The following is a 12869-nucleotide window of genomic DNA, read 5'->3' as shown; positions in this document are numbered from 1 at the left end:
TCACTGCACTTTCTTGGAGTTTATCAGCATTAGTATGAGAGCCACTGTTTTTTCCGCTACATTGCTCAGTTTAGGACCTGTGCTCTTTTTTTTTTTTTCTTTTTAAACAGCTCTACCTGTTACAACTAAAGGCTGCAAAATGTTCACCTATAATCTTAAAAGCATTACAAAGCCCATTAATTTTCTCACCTTTTCATGCCTTTTGTATCTGTAGTTGAAGTCTCATACAGAGCAAGAGCAATCATTTGAAAATAATTTAGTACAACAGATTTAAACCATACAAAGACCACGGGCCTGCATAATCCTGATTTTTGTACTCTTTATTTCTATTCTGGACTTGTTTTGAGTTCACAGCTATGGTTCTTTTCAATCCCTGCAAGTACAGTGATTTGTCTGGTGGCACCCAAGGAGCAACTCACTGTATGTTACTGAGGTTAAAAAAACCCCAAACAAAAAACTAGACAGTAACCTGATTTGGAAGACTTTCATACTCCCTTCGTGGACTGACAGAAGCCAGTAGAGAACTATGCCCTGAGAGTTCAGAGGTAAGTCCTAAGGACAAAACACAAATAGTGGCCACAAAGATTTTACTCCTTCCTCCAGTCCATTACAAGACCCAAGGCTTGCATACCCTTTAACTAACTTAGCTACTTACTGTGGTGGAGTCTAGTCCATCCTTTGTCTTGCCTTCTCAAAAAGAAGCTCGGTTCTGCTTTCTCTTTTTTAAGAGAAACTAACAACTTAACAACTGGTCTGATGATTTGCATCAGGATTTGAATCAGTCCTTATGACATGAGGAACTGTTGAACTGCAGCTATGTTAATGCATATCGAAATAGGGGCAGATGGCAGGCACAAGCATGCATTGTCAATGGACCTGCTTTTCCAGCTATTAAAACCACATACAGTTTGGGCTTAAAGTAATTGTTACAGAATACCCAAAATAAGTAGTCATGTTTCAAAGCTCACTAAAATAAGAAAAAAAAGTATTATTTTTGGTTACTGTCAATTTTGAAGTAGTGCTTCACAAGGGATGCAGGTATACTTTTTGGAGAGAATTCATTTTCCTAAGCAATTAAGTAGGGCTTTAAAAAAAAGAAAAAAAAAAAGAAAAAAAGGGCACTTTTGGGGTAGATTTTTTCTTTGATAACTGAAGGCAAGTTGCTAAACCTGCAGTTCAGAACAAGAATTACTGATTAATTAGCTGACTGCTGTCATCCTTTAAGCTTATGCTTAATGCTGCTCTTTAGAAAGCCATTACCTGAGTTTAGTGTTTGACAGAAACACTTAAAATGAGTATGTATATGTGATACTGAAATCTAATGGAACATACATGGAGTGGAGGTGAAACTATTGTGGAAAACATGTCGCTCTTTCCCTCTTTTTGTGTGTAAGTATTGAAATCTCACCATAGGTTTTTGGCATAAAATATATATTAAATTAGCAAGTTTAGAAATTCTTAAGGTTTTCAGTAAGGAAGAACAAATATAAGTGTCCAAAGTCTGCCCCGTAACAGTAAAAGTCTCTTTCTTCCTGCTGTTCTCATTGGTTTGTCAGCGTGCTTCTGCTCAGCCCAAATGTTTCTGCTTTAAGGTCATTCTTTATTTCCACTCTTTGAGCTGCTGGCTGGGATTTTCTCAAAACAGCAGGAACCTAGGCAAGATACAAAATAGCCTTTAATTACAGGAGAAGCTCTTCTATATACAAGAGAAGGAAATCAGATTTAGAGAGGTCCAAATCCTGCTTGTTCTCTTATGTTCAAGGACAGTCTCTGGCTTCTCCCTCCTATCCCTTTCAGTACATTTCTCCAAGCCAGAGTCAGTATGTCTTAGTCTTGAGCAACACTTAAGAATAATCCAGTCAATTGTAGCCATAGTCAACAATTAACAAACTACTTCCATCTGCCTCTTAACAAGCAAGAGAGTGGAGGGAAAAAGGGGATTTTATCTTGGTCTCTCTTTCTTTGGTCACTTGTAGGAATTTAACTTTTGAATCCACTGATACTTCTCTGTTATAATTATTCAGAACATACACTCCTCCATATATTCAGACAATACACTCCTGTATGTTTTTGTAGCAAAAGGTAGTGAACATGGAAAATGACTTATACAAAATTTTGCTAGTCTGAAGTCTGCCTCCTTAGAAATTTTCGTACAGCTTGGTGACATGGCTCTACAATGCCATCAGCATCAGTGGCAAAGATGGCTATTGCAAACTTCTGATTGGGAGTCAGGACATCACAACCATGGCACCATTCTTCAGAGAGATGTTGCAGCTAGTACCTGTCCTCATCTTCCTTTTATTTTCATCTTCTCTTTTATGTGAGGGACCACAGATACAGAGTTAGTATGCACATGGAAGAGGAGGACAGCATCCCTTATGCCCCTCACCACAAAGGGACTTCTGCAGGAGCTCAGAGGGCAAATTAGGGCTGCTTTTACCATTAGTCTCAGCTTCCCTTGGGCTGCTAGGTGAAAGTGAATATGACATCTCTCAAAGAGCCTGCAGCTTCACTTTAGCAACAGTACACAGTATTTTACTGCTCAAATACATCTTTGCCAGAGTTGGACTTCCTGCCTCCTTCAGTCCAGCTAGGCTGAACCTTCTCCTTTGTCAAGTCAAGAAACACTGACTTAGCTTAACTCCCTGCAAGCTCTATGACTCACCCCTCTACAACTGCTTATTTGCTGCTTTAGAGATAAATTGTACATACAGAGTATGAAGCAGAAATCCTAGCCAGCCATACGTACATGAGGAGGTAGTGAAGGTTCTAGGTGCCGCCCAAGGAAGGAAAGCAAGCGCCGCCATATCAGGCCACTTCCCAGAAACATAATCCCAGTCACCAGCCAAAATATTCTGGGGTCCTAAAAACAGAACATCCCCAATAGTTAGGCAACTCTCACTTCAGGGATTTATCCAAACATCATCTGTCACTCCCCACCAGTTTTCTTGTCCTTCATGGCAGGGAAGTGGTAAACCCTCCACTACCAACAGACAAACCCTACCAGGGAAAAGGACTGGTTTATAGCAAAATGTTTTATTTAGGAATCACCTTAATGTATTCTGTTACTGTCCCATGCAGTTTTCCATCCTTCACCAAGAGTTTGGAAATTCAAGCCTTCTATTTAAAGGACTTCTATTTAATAGACTTTAAAGGAAGAGGTCTTTCTGTGTTTTTATTTACTTAGTCATTTTAAGACAGCACGTCCAATTATAAATACTACCCTTGATATAGGAATAACCATGTCATCAACCGTAGAGTATCTCCTCTGGTGTGTAGGGAACACCCTCTTGGCTGCTTGCCAGATAGCTTTATATTTGGAAGACAAAGCTTGTTTTTTTCAGAAGCACTGATGATTACTAAAGAAACAGGAACACTGTTGTACAGTTAGTCCTTTTTCAACTATACTGTTGTCTTCTCATTTCTTTCCCTTGGACATTACATAGACAAAAAAGCCTGTTATACTGTGCAATTAGCCATGAAGTAATTTGCTCTCAAAAAGGTGACACACAGACCCCCACGCTACATTATCTTGCTTCACACATTAATGCAAGTCTGAAATGGAGTTGTACTGAACGTAAAATGCACTATAAGAGTGCCCATGTTTTATGTCACTGATAAAAGCAGCACTCATTCCTTACCTCTTCAAGAGATGATTCCAGGTTCATACCAAATGCAACTCCTATGAGTCCAAAGAGAGAGAGAGAGAAAGTCCCCATAGTCAGCTGCAAGTTCAGTCTCATCATCACATTACGGTGGCTAAAGAAGGGAGAAACATCTGTAAGGGGAACCCAAAAATTGTTCTGCTGCATAAATTCTCAAATTCCATCCAGTATGCATTAAAACCAAACAATTAAATAGAGGAAGTCATGATAGAATTAGTAAGCACACGAAACAACAGTATAAAAGAGACTTGCTTTGAAATTGCTGCATGAGTATACATCTAAGTCAGCAGGTTCTGCATAATCATCAGCTGACTGGGGTTACTCACTTTTTAGAGGTATATGCACATACTAACAGTTAAATTCCACGGAAATTTCTCTCTCTCGCTACTAATTTACTGAAAGTTATGTCAATAGTCACAGCCAACAAAAGTTTACTGTTATCTTGCAAATGAATATACTTACAAAGCAGAGTCAGTAAAGACTGAAGACTATAAACTTAAGCCTGTTTTGTAGAATTCTATATTTCTGGGAAGAGCTGAATAATTTCTGTGGCTTCCTGATACAGCATTCACCAATTGCTTATACAGATAATTCCTCAGTAAAGAGGAGAAAGAATATTAAACATTCACCTCAAAGGCAAGGCGGCATGTGCTTGCAAATGCAAGCTACAATTACTTTTCAGTTTCAACTTGTGGTGAAAACTGCAGCACACATAAAGAAATAAAATACTTGCTCCAAAATTGTTCTTGAATCATGGCATAGGGTGATAATGCAACTTGTGCTGAACAGCTGAGAAGCCTAGCCAGACTCTTATTTAAATAAACACTTTTACTAAATTAAAATTATACTCAGAAAAGTTTGCTCTTATTTTGGCCCTAAATTTGCAGACATTTTCTTTAGTGAGTAGTTCCCCAAAAGGATCTCAGAGTGGCTTAGTTTCACCTGCTGGTGAAAACCATTACCTAGGCTACAGAGGTTTTTACACCCTAATTAGGGTGTTTTGTTGCTTTGCTTTATCTGGTTCAGTGATAAAAAAGTGCAATGCAGCTTCTTCTGCTGTGACTGCAAGTCCATTCAAACCCTCATGAAAATGGAAATCCCCAGCCTTCCTTTATTGGCAGTGATTTGAGAAAGAACAGGCAGCATTACATTCTGCTCAGCTTTTGACACTACAACAGACAGCATAGCTTACCTGTCCAGGTTGATAAAGACTATGCTTTCCGAGTCATCAATCAATACCCTGAGTTCACGAGCTTCGTTTGCAAGATCTTCTGCTTGTCGGTAATAGTTCTCCAGCAGCAGTTCCATTTCTTCTGCATGGTCAATCCCAGATGTGCTCTCCTCACTGTGTGCAACAATTTGTATTTTTTTGGTCATATACATGTTGTATTAACACGCATTACTGATGCATTAAAGACAAGGCGAATAGAAGAGTTGTGGCTAACAGACAATAGAGTACTGACACTAAATCTCAAAATCCAATGTTTTAAGTTACAAAGGAGCCCTCCATCAATACCAATAGCATAAAATAAAAGGCATATATTTTTAAATTAGCTGATCAGTACAGGCAGTCAGTTATTTTGAGTTAGCATTTGATGTGCTCAAGGCATGCATGGCAACACAAATTCTACTTTTTCAGCTATTAAAACATTATCAAGTAAGTGCTTTTTCTTTGGGGAAAGATAAAACTTAATTTTTTGGTGCCCTCAAGTGGTGGAAGTTGATACTGGCGCAGTCAAAAAACACAAGAATAAAACAGAACCAAAAGTCAACACATAAACAATCACATGGTTAGGGATGTGTCTTAGGCATATATTAAAACAGTTTAGTTGTAAGGTGCTTCAGCTATACACAGTAATTACTGCAAAACTTTTTGGGAGCATGAAGCTGCTTAAGAGTGAGTGTCAAGTGGAAGATGCTGCTCTCCTAAGTAAAATATGTCTGAGACTTCCATCTTACTGCATTGTCCAGAATGCTGGATCACCAGCCTTCTCTAGAACAAATAGGTAATTTTTTAGGGGTGTTCTGGATTCTTCATTATGTAGACAAAAGGTACCCAAGATCCAGGAGAACACTGAAACTAGCAGCAAAGACGGGATGATTCTTCAACCGTTTCACTTTTGTGGTATGATCTTAATTTCTCTAGACAGACTGAACTTTCTACAGAATCTCCTTGTGGCATTGCTGACTGTTAATGGAACCTCTCTGAAATGGTTTCTCAAGGAAGTTAGTGCTGTATCTTAAGAATCAACCCATTTAAGGTCCCCAGGGACATTTAGCAGAGATCCTAGTTTCTCTCTTACCGGGCTGAAACTGAGTTAGCCAGCCTGATTTCAAAGCCCTTCAGACCTAGAGGTTTTTACTGCATGCAGAGGAGCAGGGTTGGGGATTTGGAAACTTTGAGCCCTATGTACTGTATTACAGATTCAGCTCAAGATCCTATTTGATAAGTATCTTTATACTGGCTCTTCAGTAGGTACTAAAAGGGAAACAACAGGCATGAAAACTTAAAAACACCTGCCATCTGATTTGTTTTCATTGATTAGCCTCCATCTGTCTCCTGAATCTTTGATTCTCTACTGTTCCTTCACACAAGGATAGAATGCCTGCCTCATCTTTTCTTTCTGGTCTCAGCTCACCATTCCTACATCAATGTGCCTCCTATCTGGGTTCTTCCAGATAGGCTTCTTGAATTCATCACTTGTATCCTGCGGTCAAGAGAAGTGCCCACACTGCCAGCCTGCCTGCAAACATGCTGCCATGGCTAGCATTTGCCAGTATGCCTCATGCATGGACTGCCTCACAACATCCTGTTGTATGGCTCCAGCAGTCTTCACAACCTCCCATCACCTCTTGCACCTCTGTGCAATGGTGGCAGCTTGAAGAGGTGACTCCAGGCTTGTCCTGATGTGAGAATTCAAGAGCCCTCCCAATACTGCTCCAGCAGATGCACTAGAAATGCAAACTGCATCCCAATTATGGAGTACAGAGTTTATATCATACATTTAGACTAAACTCTGTAGGGCAAGAAACTCATTTCCTGACTTCAAACACACTACTGTGTGAACAGTATTAATATACCCACACATAATGTGGCTAGGCATAAGTATTATTCAGCAGCCTCACAAAGGACCTAAAAAGGTATTTTTTGTTCTCTGCCTAAAAAGAGATGTACGCCCAAGATCTCACCTTGGCTCATCCTAAAGCACTAGGATATGACATACGTTATATTTTTGCTTTTTAGTTTTTGTTTAAAGTGACCAGCACTGCTAATGATGCGTGTGATCCTTCATCAGGACTATTTCTTTGTGTATGTTTTTACTGAAATGCCGCTCTTACAGGTGCACTCACATTGCCCCAAAGCTTCCTTCCTATGACTTCTGCTGGTGAGCAAAAAGCTGGAAACAAGGCATTCAGATCACTTCTTACAAAAGGAAGTGTGGTGTCTGACTCATTCAAGACAAATTTTAAAAACTGCCGCTTTGTTTTGTTGGTGGAACTGAAGAAAATTCTCCCAGGAAGTGTTAATTTGTACTGGAATTTACTGCATTTGCTTTTTTTCCTGCTGCCATCCTGCTCCCACCCCAATGCATACTAGATGAACTGGTCTACTACGCCAAGAACTATTTGTAACTGCGTATGTGACTAGTGCTAATGAATCTCCTCTCCAGAATGGTGGATACAACCATTGTGAAGTGACTAACACCAGGGCTTTAAAAATTTTAAGTCTTTTTCCTTCTGCTTTTTGGAGGGGAACATCCAGATTAGTGTTCAAGTTCTCCTTAAATAAAACATGCTTTTAAAGAAAGTATCTGGTTTCATAATATACATACAATACTTGTGGATCAGTCCATTTAGATAGACAGAGCTCTTCTATTAATTCTTCTTCATCTAGAATCTCCAGAATTGTTTCTTTGAAAACTTTAAGATCTGTTTCCAGTTCTGACAAGCTGAAGAAAGAACAGGCAAGAAGTCAAGCAATCCCACTGGCACCAACACATAAAGGTAATCTGTAGATGATTTTGCCAGCCCCCTTCCCAGACTGACTGCCAGGGAAGAGTTCTTTGAAGGGTTCTGAGAGGTGCTTTAAATAAAACTCTCTAGAGGCCACACATTCAGCAGTGGTGGTGATATATCCATGAACCAGCAAGCAATGCACAAACACTGAAAGGGATTCAGCTGTGTTTTCTGGGTATCTTTACAAGAAACTCAGAAAAAAAGTAAGCACTCATGTAGGGAGTGCATTTTTGCACTGTCCTTTAAGACAGGATGATACATGAAGTAAACTTAAAGGGCAGAACCAATGGCTAACCTTTTTTTGATATTATAAGGAACGTTTTGTTCTATCAGATCTTAATTTTCTCTCTTAGATGTTATTTTGTTCTATTAAGTGCTATTTAAGAAACCTGACTGTATTTCTGACAAATCACGACAGATTTTCTGTTTTTTTCCCCATATCACTAGGTATTTCACACACTGATTTTAACATTCATCAATAAGATACACAACCCAGCATGACAGTAATCTATGAAATTCATAGCAGATACCATTTTTCTAACTTTCCATTGCATATAATTTTCTATGGTCATCTTGTAGTCTTTTCACAGCTTACTCTTTATTTACCTCTTGCCATTTTGAAGGAGAATGTGTAGTTTACTCCTATCCACAGACAAAAGCTTGGGGTCCACTAGAGCTTCCAGTGTCTCAAGGATCTGAGGCTGCAAAGTGTTAAGTCTCCCCTGCAGTTTGCTGATCTAGATAACAACATGATCCTTCATAAGAATTAAAGCAATACCTTTAGAATGGCCAGGGCAACTGGTTCCTGTCTCCAAACACAGAATTCATAGTAACAGGCAGTTAACACAGTTTCCTTTCAAGTACCCTGAAAATATGGTGCCACTTACAGACAGATAAAGCCAGTGTGAAATACAGTATTTTATAATAGTTATTTGCACTGAACTGAAAATCATTCATAATCACACTAACAAGAGACAAAATATTATTTATTTAGAAATGTCATATCACCATTAGCTAGCACAGATTAGCTGTAACTCACTATCTGACTCCTACCCAAGAGCCAAAAAAAACCTCAGTGCTTCTGCATATCATTCTATTTCAGTCTTTAGAAAGGTAGGATAATTTGGTTTTGTATCTCCAAATGATGGTGAAGCCACCCCATCCTTATGTAAGTTGTTGCAATAATGAATTTTCCAATTAGCTTTTTTTTGGGGAGGGGATGAAAACACACACAAACACACAAAAACTTAAAAATTAAACCAACAAAACCCCAAACCAAAAAAGAGCTTCTATAATAAGCATGGAATACATATAAAATATGTATGTAGAAATATTAACATAAGAATAAAATCATACTATATTTTCTATGAAGCAACAACTTTGAAAACAACATAAAAGCCAGACAGCTCACCCGGTACTGCAGGATTGCTTCTATGGCTCGGAATTCAAAGGGCAGGGAATATGTAACTAGCTGACCTTCTCCTGAGAGCTGAGATGCTAGTTCGTTGAAGAGCCAGTGTTCCAGATTTAAATTACGATAATCTAGTATCAGAAGAAACTCTGGTGTTATGACAGCCTTCAAGAACTGAAAGAGACAGCATACATGTGGTAGTCTGAAATAAAACCTCTGAAGACTTCTGTCTGTTCCTGACTATGTAGTACATTAAGTAATTTAGGCATTGATAAAAGCTACTCTTCAAATGTCTTTTCAGGCACGAAAACTCCAGAGTATTCAGAGGTAGCCCTGTGATAATGGGGGTAAGGTCAAGAAGTGGCTCCTGGTCATTTTTTAGTCTTTACTTCTATGATCAAGTTCATACTGTTTCTCCTGTGCCCAACTAGCAAAATGCTCATTAATAAGTATTTCTGGTAAACCCATTCCTCTGATTGCTAGGCACAGCTTCAAAGACACATTTGTTAGGTTACATGTCATAGAAAGCTGCTATTACAGATTACAGGGAAACCATTACCTCCATTCGCATGATGATCCTGTTGTTCCTAGTTGCAATGCTCATGAGGTGTTGAAATCTTAGATCTCGAGCTTGAAGACCCAATTCCTGGTACAATTCTGTTTTCTTTTTTTCTATCATAAAAATATTATTAGATGAAGACATCTAGGGGACAAGCATGTATGTCCTGAAATTACATTTTAGTCTTTTATTCAGTCCCACAAAACAAAAAGAGCTATGCTATCTTTAAAACTGTTTTCCTCCCATTCATTCTTTAATGTAATTTATTTGTTATGAAGTTTAAAAGTTTGTATCTTGAGCAGAAAAATTCTAGATGGAAGTGAAGAAGTTGGCCATGGTAATTAATTTAATGTCAGAAGCCAAGTGGCTGATTTGAGCAAGTACATATAACTCTACAGGAGGGAAAATAGCAGGATGGGAAAATGATATTAATATTTATTAAAATCATAAAAATACTGTAATGATGAAGATGCTATGAAGACCTACAGAAGGCAGCAAAACAGAGGAGACATTGCAACATGGCAAATTAATAAGCACAGTGAAGAAGACTTAAAACAGTCTTCTACCCCATGTAGATACTCAACTGGGCTTTTCTGTATTGGACAAGAGAAGAAAAAAAAAAGGAAAACACAATGGAAACTCACCAAAAAAGGTAGTATTTCCCTCTTTGTCGAGCTTCATCTAGAAAAGTGAAAAAAATACTTTTTTTTTTTTTTCCACACGATTACTATTAAATAAGCACAAAACATCTGAAATTGCTTGCACTTGCCAAGGGGTCAAATGGAAAACATATGATGAGGAAATAGTAATTTTTTATACCCTCTCTTCACTGTTCATCCAAACTCTGAAAAAGTTTGCACCAAACTGCCATATATTTCACTGTGTTTGCCCATACACCAACCAAAACTAGTATCATCTGCACGATGATGTTCCCATGTAAGCCTTGGAAAGGAGGTGATTTCCAGAGGATCAGATGTGTTTTGGCACAAAAGGGTACCCTGCATTCTGGATTACCCATTTTGACATTTCCTCTTGTGTTGTCAGAAAAAAAAATATATGTAAAATTTTAAAAGAGTAACACAAGTGGGGTAGTTAGTCCCTGTGTCCATGTCAAGTATTATTAGAACAGCATTCAGATGGTAACTGGCATCCTTCTTTTCTTAGCATTTGCCATTCTGATTAATTCTAACGCTTATCTCCTGGCAAAATTAATTCACCGGAAAAACTGCAAGGTCTGGTTTAATCAAAGTTTGCCCTTTTGCTTATGAACTATGCAGCTTAATTCCGTATCGCTGGCTTTAGAAATAACCTTCTGAGAACAAAACACACCTCGGCATGCACTCCAGTGGAGCTGCAACACGAATTGCATGCCCACACGCGCCCAGCTGCATGCACTGTGCTCGTCATTGCCAACAGGAGGCCTTACATCTCCTTGTGGCTTTAACACAGTCAAACAAGCAGCCTGCAAACAGCCTCCAGGCTCATTTGAGAAGGGATATGTGGCCAATTTGTCCCTAGGTCCTACATACATGTGTGTTTAGGAGCACTGTTGCTGTGACCCAGGAATAACAACTGCGGGAGCCACCAGCAAGCCTCCAGCAAGCAAACTTCCGTCACATGCTTTAACTTAGAAAAACACCTTGATGAAACGCCTGCTCCACAGCCGGCCCTTAACTCTTGAGGTGACAACTTAGGACTATAAACACCCCCCGGGGATGGGGGGGGAACCGCAGGGAAGCCGCCCCTGACGGAGCCGTCACCCCGCACCAGCCTGCGCGGCGCTTACCACGGCGAAGACGGGCGACACGCTGGCCAGGGTGGCTTGGGAAGCCTCGGCGGTGGGGTGCTGGTAGAACGTACCTGGGAGAGGAGGAGGAGGAGGCCGGTCACCCACACGGGTGTCACCGACCCGGGTGTCGCCCCCTTCCCCCGCCCGCCCGCCCGCCCGCCCGCCCCGCCGCTCACCGGCCCCCCGCAGGCGGCGGTCGCAGGGCGGCAGCCGCAGGGCCGCGGGCCGGGCCTGCGCCGGGAGCAGCCCCCGGGGACCCCGCGGGCGGGTCCCGCCGCCCGGCCAGCCCCGGGGGGCGCAGCTCCAGCTCCAGCCCCGCACGGCCCCGCGGCGGCGGCACAGCGCCACGGGCAGCAGCGCGCTGCGGAGCATGGGCACGGCGCGGCCCCGAGGAGCCCGGCACGGCCCGCAGCGCCCTCAGCGCCTCGCAGCGCGCAGCCGCGGCGGAGGAGGAGCGAGGCCGTCCCACAGCGCTTGTAAACGGCAGCCTTCCCTGCACAGGGGCAGTGCGGGCAGTAGGGGCATCCCCCTGGAGTCGGAAGGGTGTCTTACACACGCTTTGCACAGATAGATGACTTAGTGAGGAAGTAATTACATAAAAATGTTCCTTGGTAATTATATACAGCATGCATGCACAAGCTGAAGCCAACATAGTTTTACAGTTTTAAGGGTAAGCCTGGCTCAGTGCAAACGCCTGCCCCCTGTTTGCTTGATAAAAAAAAAATGAAATCCACTGAAATGAATAGTAGCGCTTCAGATGTGGTTAACCACAGCAGGTGGCAGTATGTACATGACTCATTTAGTGCTCTTGGATATGATAGATACTTGAACAAAACAAAATCTGGAAATACCAGACAGCACAGAAAACACTGCAGGAGAGCAAGAAGCTAAGATGTATGACTGCTGGCAACCACTTGCAGCTTCTGTTGACTGTAAGTTTAGAATGCAAAAGCTAGGGAAGCATCTGAAGGATATCTGCCAGAAATTTACATTTAATGAATTTGCAGCAAGTCTTACACAGCTGATGCTTCACTCTCCTCAGTAAAAAAGAGAAAAAAAAGATACTGGTTTGATCTATTTGTTTTCCTTTGTCCATCTGTTATCCTGGCTGCTGACACAACACACATGTTAGAAATAAGATGACATAACTCCACATCAAATATATATTGGTGTGAAACCTGAAATGTATGCAGTAATAGGCCAACATAGCACTAAGTACTGGTATTCTGTCTCATTATATCTGCATTATAGAGTCATCATCGTAATTGTCTGGAAGGGTAGACAATAGCTCTTATTTTTAGAAGTGAAGGTAACGCATTGGTGTGAACTGGCCGCCAGGGGTAAGTTATGAAGCACAGATACAATGCCTAATAGTATACTGCTGCTGACAAAAGATAACTGGAGATTTAGAATCACCATCTGTTTATT

General features: G+C 40.8%; 1 protein-coding gene across 2 annotated transcripts; it reads right to left on the bottom strand.

Annotated features, from left to right (window-relative positions):
• Positions 1-1414: 1414 nt before the first annotated feature.
• On the bottom strand, positions 1415-11875 carry MRS2 (magnesium transporter MRS2). 2 transcript variants are annotated; one of them, XM_038173938.2, is made up of 11 exons: positions 11618-11874; positions 11439-11512; positions 10297-10333; positions 9653-9765; positions 9094-9267; positions 8289-8419; positions 7499-7615; positions 4858-5010; positions 3642-3759; positions 2750-2863; positions 1415-1652 (listed from the first exon to the last, which is right to left on the bottom strand). In XM_038173938.2, exons 1-11 carry the CDS (start codon positions 11811-11813, stop codon positions 1542-1544), a joined length of 1338 nt encoding a protein of 445 aa, XP_038029866.1. In that variant the 5' UTR covers positions 11814-11874; the 3' UTR covers positions 1415-1541. The 2 variants fall into 2 exon arrangements, with proteins under 2 accessions (XP_038029866.1, XP_071889445.1); XM_072033344.1 differs by lacking the exon at positions 9094-9267 and having other exon boundaries at positions 11618-11875.
• Between the last annotated feature and the right edge of the window lie 994 nt (positions 11876-12869).

Source organism: Anas platyrhynchos, chromosome 2 (assembly GCF_047663525.1).
Source record: "Anas platyrhynchos isolate ZD024472 breed Pekin duck chromosome 2, IASCAAS_PekinDuck_T2T, whole genome shotgun sequence".
NCBI lineage: Eukaryota > Metazoa > Chordata > Aves > Anseriformes > Anatidae > Anas > Anas platyrhynchos.
This window is presented reverse-complemented; position numbering and strand designations above follow the sequence as displayed.

Coding starts and splice junctions, on each gene's coding strand:
- MRS2 (XM_038173938.2), bottom strand. CDS start 11,813: ATGCTCCGCAGCGCGCTGCTGCCCGTGGCGCTGTGCCGCCGCCGCGGG. Junction 7,616..8,288: donor CTCCTTCAAAATGGCAAGAG/GTAAATAAAGAG, acceptor TTCTTTCTTCAG/CTTGTCAGAACTGGAAACAG. Junction 3,760..4,857: donor GTCTTTATCAACCTGGACAG/GTAAGCTATGCT, acceptor TCCCTTCTTTAG/CCACCGTAATGTGATGATGA.